Here is a 9803-nt window from a genome sequence, read left to right on the forward strand (position 1 = left end):
GCGGGGCATGAAACACGAAAACAAAAAGGTAACGATGATAAGGAGGAAACGAGTGGGGGAGGAGGACGAAGAGCTAGGGGAAGGAGGAGAAAGGCGAGGTGAATAGAGACAGTCAGTAAGGGACCCGCGATAGTTTTCTTGAAAGCCTGTTTCGGAAGAGGTGTGTGTACCTTCGCTGGTGTAAGTATGAATTTGTGTTAAGTTAATTAGGATAGGTGTAGAATGTGTGTTCCAATTCATTTATCCTGTAAGGTTCTCAACTCGAGGTAACGTATGCTCCCAGGAGTATCCTACGTGAGAGTAATTTTGGGGGTACGTGACAGGTTTGTTATAGGGTTTGGACTGACTCCATGGGTGCTGACTGTTATTGGTCATTACGTAAGGTATTGAGGACTTTATGGACATAATGATGATTATTTTATATACTGAGGTTTGAGCAGAATTTTTATCAAAATTTTATATACTGAGGTTTATGAGCAGAATTTTTATCATTAAAATTCGTGGACGCCTTACCTAATTACTGATGAATTCCTGGACGCATAATGTCTTCAAATAACTCTATTCTACTGTATTCTGGGTGAGAAGTAGGTGACCAGTACTGAAGAAAATTCAAGGTGTTCATAAGATTAAAGAGGTTGAGAGCCTCTGGGTTATAAATTAAATATGAAATTTTATCTCCTTTTGTAGGCACCTCTTTTGTCACAGTCGATTAGGGAGGTATTGGAAAGGATTGTTGGGTTGTTCGTTAGTTGTTTAGAGCAAGGGTAGAACTTCAATTTCACGTATATATTACAAGGCAAATATTGGCTGCTGATAATATCTGTTATGGTCTTGTAAATCTGACAGGTGTACGTGATATGTAATCCTCCCGGTGCTCTGTAGTCGCCTCTAAAATTGTGAAACCGACCTCTGTTCCACCCACCCGCGTTGTTTCTAGGGAGATGATTATTTGCTCACTTGGTCACCTTACTGTGTTCTTCACTATTCATATATGGATCCAGTGTTCGTTCACTAACTTGTGTTGCTGCTATTGTCTGAAATTTGACTTCAAAATACCAGTAGGGACTATTCATTCTTTAATCTTCAGATATGCGGATTCACTTTATTACGGTATCCTTTGCTTGATTATGTGTGGGACAGTTTGTAGAGGTTTCCATTGCTCTTTGCAGTGAACAGGAGTGCTGCAGACACAGTGAGTTGACTTCATGTGGTGTAGGTGTTGGCAGGGCTTTGTGGTGGCAACTGCACCTTGTGTCTCCTGGCTGTCTTTGATAACAAGGTACAAACAGGATGTCACGTGCTATACTAAGGTCTTTATGTTCACAAACAAGAATGGATTATTCATAAAGTACAAGAAATTGAGTATAAACATAATTCACAATACATAAAATTGAGTATTAACCTAATTTACTAAGGGGGGAAAAAAAAAAAAAAAAAAAAAACGTACCGAGGGAGAGCGTGTGGTTCGGCAGAGGCGGTCACAGGGCACCTTGAGGATTAGACGTCACACGTGCGTTTGAGTTTAGATTTGTCAGACCATAATAATTGAATAACTGGTGTAATTAGTTGAGTTCGTTCAGTTCTTCGTTTCTAAGGGTGATGGGTGACACGAAAGGTTGATTTTTTGTTGCTGTTAAAAAGGCTATTTTTTTTTATTTTAGTCGTATTTTAGTTTATCCTAATAGTCCTATTTTAGTTTATCCTAAGATTATACTTTTATCTACGATTTTACTCTTTATATATATTACTCATTCCTATTCTGTGGACATTTATTAAGGTACGTTATATGTTAATAGTTTGCCAGTTTTGTTTATAATGAACTACATAATCGTTTGGATCATGATAGCTATAGTTACCAATGTGCAGATGGGAAGACGGTCCTATGTTCAGATCCATATTTTGATAAGACTGAACTTCTCTACTGCAGGGAATGACTCTGTAACCTAAATTCAGACTTTGAACACTCCCCTCTTCCTGCCCATCTGACAGCCATAGAAATATCTTCTGTTGCTACCTGGTTTATTTCACCGTAATTATTTGTTACACATGCTGACAGAAGCGGAACTTGGACGTGTCATCTTCATCCTGCCGAAGGAAACGCCCTACATCTGTACAGGGAGAGAAAGCATTCCCTGTTGCCTCTCGTGCTTTTGGCCCATGAACTTTGGTCATCTTCATCCTGCCGAAGGAAACACCCTCCAACTGTACAGGGAGAGAAAGCTTTCCCTGGTGCCTCTTTCTTTTGGCCTGTGAACTTTGGCCTATGAACGTGTTCGTGGTACTGGAGACTCCACAGGGGAAGTTTAGGGGTGATTTACGTATGACTCTACTTCCTTTTTTTTTTTTCATTTAAATAAACTTTTCATTTCACTAGTGTGTATTGCTTCTCCTATGTTAGTTAACAATTTTTTAAATCTATATTTTCACAAAGGTGTATCGTTTCTCCCGACAGTTATCAAAATGTTAGGAAAATTAATGCAGAAACTAATCAATACAGATTTTTTTACTCATAATTCTGTCTAGATAATAAATATAATGTATACATAGAAGCAACAAACCACACAAAAGTTACTTTTATATAACATGTATTTACTATAGTCATATATACTGCTTATTTGTTTGAGGGACCAAGCTTGCCCCTACTATATACAAATGTAAGTTCACACACACACAAAAAAAGCCTCAATATGCAGAAAAAAAAGTACAAAAAAAAGAACAGATGCCAATATGGTGAGGAATATCACCCAAAAATGCTTTAAAAACGTGCAATAAATGAAAATGTGGCGAAAAGCGAGGAAACGCCCTAAAAAAATGCCTTGAAATGTAAAAAATGCCTTAAAAACGTGCAATAAATGAGAAAAATATGGCGAAAAAGCGAGGAAAACCCCTAAATAATGCCTTAAACTGTCTTAAAAAAACGATGCCCTTAAAAAACGTACCAAAAGGTGCCCTTAAATGCCTGAAAAAAACGTAAAAAACGTACGAAAAGGATGCCCTTAAATGCCTTAAAAAACGTACTAAGTCGAAAATACTTCGAAGACTCTCCGGAGACAAGATGGGTGGATATTAAAGAAAAAGACTAGTTAATTATGTCCCTAGAACAGCTTTATTTAACTATTTTCATTACATTGTCTCCGGACGGTCTCCTGAGTATCTTCGACTTTAACATTTTTATATACATTCAGTACAGGTTTTACAGGATGTGCAATTTTTACATACATCTAGTACAGGTTTTATAGGATGTGCAATTTTTACATACATCTAGTACAGGTTTTAAAGGATGTAAAACGGTAGATATATAAACGGTAGCACAAAAATTATACCTTTACCTCTATATAATAGATATTCATATTTATGGATCATAAATTGTATTTTGGAAGAAATATGGAATATATCATGCTTAACCACTGTTATGTGGTAAATATTTAGATATTGTAGATAAGTGCAATATTAACAATATTTAATATATTACGTATTTTAAGCGCAATATTAATATTCAATGTATTATGCAATTTCTTGTGAAAACACTATCCTGCAATGACTAATAGACCACAGCTTCACATTATCTTAATTTCAGTACATAAACAGAAATTATCTTAGTATATAAGTCATGATATCTACACATATTATGACGCTAGAGCCATCAAACACTGCATCTTGAAAAGCGAAACTATACTATTACTTTACAAAGGTAAAGTTAGAAGCGTGAGTTATAGCTGCATATCGACTGTCTCAATGGTCTGTAAGCCTTTGATAGATATCCTTCACCTTGCGACACAGAACGACAGTGATATCTTGATTTTCATAGACTACCCTCTCCAGGTACCCATCTATCAATTAACTTGGAGGAAGAATGAATAACTGGGTGAGCTGTCCACCAACTGCCCCAGCTTTAATTCAATCTGGAGCCTGTATCTTCATAGTCAGCCAAGCTATCCACTCCACCACGCAGGTGTAAGTAGTGGGATTCATCATCTTGAATCCTCACTCCTCCCTTAGGCTCCCTGTCTTGCTCTGGCTGCAGATGTGTCTTTCGAAAGGGTGTATGCCGGCTGATGTTCAAAATCCTGTAAAAAAAAAAAATGTAAGGAAATGTCGAAATCTCCTACAATACTATGCAATATGCAGCTCTGTGGAATAAGTTACCGGTAGCCCGCCCGGCTCTACCACTTTTAACAGGCTGTAATGAAAGTGACTGGGGTTTTCAAGAATGTTCTTATGAATCTAATGATAGTTTAAATTAAGATTCTGTATCAAGGATGTAGAAAACGGTCATGAAGAATTGCCTAATCATCTCTAACACCTTCAACAAGCTCCTTATGAGAACACAAAGCGGACAAATTTCAAAGGTGGCGGTGGAGCAGCGTGCGCGCCACCTGTTGCCGAAGGATGGTCATTCAGACATTTGCTTCAACGGTAAACAAACAAAACTCAGGTAAGGCAACTAGGCACACCTGGCTAGCTACCTCTCCACTCGTAACACAGTGCGGTGATTTCATTGTTACTGACTTTAAGAGTGCGGAGTGCTGCTAAGTACCATTGAAGTGAAGGGGAAACAACCAGTTAATACAGGATACAACGTACCTGCCACCACCGCCACGCCCAGACACGCACAACAGGAAAAGGGTGTTTGGGATTAAGAGATGGGTTAGAATAGGGCATTTCAGGGATAGCAGAATAGTGGGAATATCAGCAGATTTATACTTTTATGTCTTCCCAAATGCACAGGGACTTAGGGAATTTTGTGTGTTAGGTTGGGGAGAGCAAATACAAACCACCTAATATTAGTTCAGTCCCCAAAATTCATGCAAAATGACGCACATATTTGATTTTTTTTCTGGCCACGTGGCTGGAAGAAGGATATCAATACTCAGTTTAACGAAATGTTTAATCTAATTAGATTGGGCAGGCTCTGAAGACGCCCCTTATTAAAGCAACCTGCTATCAGTCAGTCTTTTAGACATAAAGGCCAAACTAACTGCTTTGCTTCAGTCTCACACACATATTAATAAAAAAAGCATATCAGATCTAAATCTAACCAAATGTAACCTGTTAGATAGGGTAACTACCTCAAAAGTATGGTAAATACAAGAGACTATCTTATATTTTGACTATGGCTCTTAGAAGACTGACATTATTCAGTCATGTCAGAGAAGAGGCCCTAAACCAACCTGGTGATTGGTTGGCTGAAGCAATAGATGCACTATGTACAGTAGGATCCACAAATACCTCACAACAATAAAATGTAGGATTTGTTCACATCAGTCAATGAGAAACACAATGAAGCAGACTAAGGCAAGTTTGGTTAAATCTAAAAAAAATATACTGACACTATTGTTAATTTATAACAGGTGGTGCAGGGATTGAAAAGATCAAATAATGAAATATAAGACAGAGATAACCATATCTATTTGCATTATATTCTATGAAACTGCAGTTTAGTGGAACAGGAGTTAGAATTTAAACATTATATCAGTACAAAGTACAAATCTAGTTGAAATCCAAAATGAACACCATATTCTACTTAGAACATTGTCTCATAATTTAAATTGGCTTGTTACCAGGACCAGAGAGAAATTCAACACATTATTGATGGTTACAGAAAAATCACATTTATGAATACATTACACATTTTAAGTCACAGGAAGGTGATCAAGAGAGATAGCATGTTGTCTTAAGCAACTCAGAAATTGCATGCAACACAATTGTCTTGTCCTTGAATCTTCAGCTTATTTATATTTCTTGTTTGAGTGGCTTTTTTGACAAAGTTGCATGGTAGAGTTGATGTGATCTTTCATATCAGTAGTTCGCTTTTTATTTTATAATGCATTTCCTGTTATAATGAATGTATTGCTTATAAATTTGATTGGCTTTCTCATCCTACTTATTATTTGTTGTTGAATGTGTGTGTGTTCCACTTCTTTTTTGCATGGTTGTTGTTGCAATATAAATTCTACCCTTTAAGTAGTACACTTTGTCTGTGCCACCCAGCTGTGACGCACCAGGAACCTCACCGCCACACTCAGCATGTCTCAACAGCGATTGGATTTGCCGTATTTGGGTGAACCTGCTCAAGCAAGATTGTAATTACCTTTAGCTCTTTGTAGTTAGTCATATGTAGTTCTCTCTCTCTCTCTCTCTCTCTCTCTCTCTCTCTCTCTCTCTCTCTCTCTCTCTCTCTCTCTCTCTCTCTCTCTCTCTCTCTCTCTCTCTCTCTCTTATATGACAGTGCATAATGAAGATATATATACTCTAAGATATCACTCATAAGAGAGATATCATGGAGATCAAGACAGACTCACATCTCAAGGTAAGTCCTTTTGCTACCAGAAACATGTTGCCAAACTATAAGTTTGTACACTGTTTAAAACAGTGTACACACTCATTTCTGGGAACTATGATTGGCAAGGTTGCTGATACTTGTATGCAGAATGCTAGAAGCTGCTCTTTGTGTTATTTAGGATGTAAATTGATATCATAGGTTGAGTTAGTAACTTTAGCAAGTTTTATACAATCTTATGTTTATGTGCCTCTTGTATCATATTATTATTAAAAAAAAAGTTCAATGTTTTCTGACTGTAGTGAGTAACAGTTTTACATTAGTCCAAATTCTGAGGAGACTTCATCTGTAAATCTTTTGCTACATAAAAATTTAATGTTATTTGATATAGGTACATGATGACTTCCAGAAGTAAACTGTCAAAAGCTGTCATTCACCAAGTTAGCTTTTCTCTTATAGCTTACATTTATCAGATAGCATAAACCTGAGTAGCCCAAGTTCAGTCTAATTCAGATGGTACCAGAATAAGGCATCTTAATTATCTTAGAATGAAGTGTTAACCATAGTGTTTCTTGTGAAACACTATGTTTAACATCTATTACACTTTTATTACATACATTGATTACAATTGCAAACTTTTTATTTTTTAGATATGAAATGAATATGGAAACATAATTTCTCAGCTTTCTAATTTTATCATGTAATTTCATAAGCAGATTCTCTTTCTTTGCTGCAAATTTTCTTATTTCTGTTGCATGGGATATTTACAGTACCTATTTTAAGTCATACCTTGCGTGCTTCTAGGATGCCGCGCTCAATAGCCGGCAGTGTGTCAGCGCTCTCCACCACCTCAAGAATCTCAAGAGTATCTCATGCCACTACCATCCGCTCTGTGGCTTCCCTCACAGGCACACTTAAGACCAGGACTGGCCTGTCCATCCCCATTCTCCCTGATGCTTTCATCACCAATGTGCAGCGAGGCTCCTTGATTGCTGCCACGTATTCTATAGTAAGTTGGTTTTATTCTTAGTCAATTTATGTCGAACTTACTGTTATGGGCAAAGTAGATCTCTCATCATCATTATTGTTTTTTTTTTTTTTTTTATTCTTATGTTTCATGTTGTCCTTGCTAGGGGGTCTTATAAGTAATGGCCATAGCAGGAAAAACTCTAGGATACTTAGTCTATATTTATTCAACTTATTTTTATCTCACTGAACATATTCATCTGTCCCCTTTCATTCTGCTGCTCTTTGTTTCTCCTACATCAAACAGCTTATTCCCTTTCACTTGTGCTTTTTTCGTATGCTGGATAGGTGTATACTGTTTTAGAGTATTTCTACTTCCAGAATTTGTAGTTTCACTCTCAAAGGTTAGTCCACTGTTACTATTGTTTCTTGCTAATCTATTACAATGAGAGTGTTCCTGTTTCCTTCATGACACAGCTATAGTACATTTTATGACCAACTCCACCACTCTGTAAATTTTCTTCACCCTCTAATTATGCTCTGTTCAAAAGATTAACTTGCTGATGATGAAATTCACATCACAAATATGAAATTTTGGAATGACCTAATACATCAAGAGCTTTAGGAAAGGATGAAAAGTGATTGTGATGGTTGATAGAAATGCAAAAGTACGTGATGAAGGCATGGATGAAATTATAGGTTATACGGGGCAAAATGAGTGCATTTGCTGGTGGGTGCATGTGCTGAGCTTCTAGCTTGCAACCTCCTTCTGCACAAAATAAAATTGAAAAATAAAGATTAGTCATTACTTTTCATAGTGTGGGTAAACTTTTCTCAATCTCATAGCTATAGTCTGTGTAGCAGTCACAAAAATTGTCCATATGCTCAAGTACTTAACTTTACATTTCAGTAATAGCTAGTAGTACTTATCTCACAGTACTAAATGGCTTGACATCTTTTAGATGTACTTTACAAATTTCTGTACTTGTAATATTTTGCATATTCTCACAGATTCAAGGACTTTTTGCCATGGTGACTGGATTGTTTGACATCTATGCCCTGTTTCTTGCTGCACCAGGCTCCAGTCGCTATGGATTCTACTTGTTCTCCTATGACTTTGTGTATGCAGGCAATCAAAATGGTAAGCATATACATGAATATTCATGAATGCTCCACATCACAAACAAATTGGTTCATGAACTAGTTTTGCAAACAAATTTTATCTTGGTTCACAAACGATGCTTTGGGATACAAATGCACTTACACACAATCTATGGAACCTCGTGCTCAGTTGTGCATTGGCACACTTGGCATGAACATTGTTCATGTGAGTGCTGTGTTCAAAAACATTTTTTTCTTTTTTCTCCTTTTTATGTTATTTTAGCTGCCATTATGCCACTTAAGAAGGAGAAAAGTGTTAGATATCACCACCAGCTCAGTCTTTCAGCCCAGAGAGTCTGGATTATTCTTTCAATTACCGTAAATTGCAGTACATTACCAGTAACGAACATGTGAGGTAGACTGGGTTGTTGAAGAAGAAAATTTGCTATATCCAGAGAGAGAGAGAGATGAGTTATAGGTGTGTGTGTGTGTGTGTGTGTGTGTGTGTGTGTGTGTGTCAGCCAGTGACCTTGACAGCTGCCAATGATGCTATCTCTCTCTCTCTCTCTCTCTCAGATAAGTTAACAGAGAGAGAGAGAGAGAGAGAGAGAGAGAGAGAGAGAGAGAGAGAGAGAGAGAGAGAGAGAGAGAGAGAGAGAGAGAGAGAGCGTATGGAGCAGAGAGGGGAGGAGGCAGGCAGCAGCCTTTTAATTGAAATTTGGTAGCTTCTTCCTCTTCATCTCTTCCCTCAATATCCACCTGTGCCAGCAACCGTAAACAACAAAGGTAAATTATAGTACTGTTTGATTTAATTTAGTGTTATTTTTCTCTATTTAGGGATATGTATTTCAATCTCATTCAATATTCTTCATCACAAAAAAACTAAAATAAAATAAATAAATAAATAAAAATAAATAAATAAAAAACACTTAAATATGTAATATATAAAAATACCATATTTCTGAGGTTGAAACAAATGAATTGTATTTACATTCATTTTAATGGAAAAAGTTGTTTTGTTCACAAACAGTTTGGTTTGTGAACGAAGGCCCAGAACAGATGAAGCTTGTGAACCAAGGTTCTACAGTATTATACTCGTACATTTAACTTGAATATCAGACTGTGGAGGCCATGCTATTGTGCGAGTTCTTAGGATATAATAAGTGTCAATACATAGATGGCTGAATAGATTAATGAGTGTGACTTATTAAGAGCTCCCTTTTTTCTGGAAAAAACATGCCTGTATAGGGAGGCGACTGCTGGTACTAGTGCTTGAGATTTAGGAGTTAAGATGACAAGTTACTGTTAAACATTTAGTTCTATATGCTGATTGTGATAATTTTTAGTCATAGTTGTTACTTCATTTTGCAATTAGGCAAAAACTTTGTCACTCTACAAGATTTTATAGTTGCAATTTTGAATTAATTTTATGTAATGAATGTTTATGACATGCAAT

The 9803-nt window shown here is 36.7% G+C and overlaps 2 protein-coding genes across 5 annotated transcripts in view; one reads left to right on the forward strand and one right to left on the reverse strand.

Moving 5' to 3' along the window:
* Positions 1 to 2485: 2485 nt before the first annotated feature.
* The window catches only part of LOC135106545 (band 7 protein AGAP004871-like), a 94257-nt gene continuing 86939 nt past the window's right edge, over positions 2486 to 9803 (reverse strand). The window contains exon 8 of the mRNA XM_064015717.1: positions 2486 to 4067. Coding sequence (XP_063871787.1) covers positions 3996 to 4067 — 72 coding nt within the window. The 3' untranslated portion in view covers positions 2486 to 3995. The remainder of the gene's footprint in view (positions 4068 to 9803) is intronic.
* The window catches only part of LOC135106544 (uncharacterized), a 12780-nt gene continuing 7236 nt past the window's right edge, over positions 4260 to 9803 (forward strand). For 2 of the 4 annotated variants that reach the window (XM_064015698.1, XM_064015699.1), the window contains exons 1-3: positions 4260 to 4435; positions 7085 to 7289; positions 8258 to 8387. In XM_064015698.1, coding sequence (XP_063871768.1) covers positions 4275 to 4435; positions 7085 to 7289; positions 8258 to 8387 — 496 coding nt within the window. In that variant the 5' untranslated portion in view covers positions 4260 to 4274. Of the gene's footprint in view, positions 4436 to 4502; positions 6084 to 7084; positions 7290 to 8257; positions 8388 to 9803 lie in introns of those variants that run through there. The other 2 variants (XM_064015700.1, XM_064015701.1) reach the window with 2 other exon arrangements.

Source organism: Scylla paramamosain, chromosome 13 (genome assembly GCF_035594125.1).
Source record: "Scylla paramamosain isolate STU-SP2022 chromosome 13, ASM3559412v1, whole genome shotgun sequence".
Classification (NCBI taxonomy): Eukaryota; Metazoa; Arthropoda; class Malacostraca; order Decapoda; family Portunidae; genus Scylla; species Scylla paramamosain.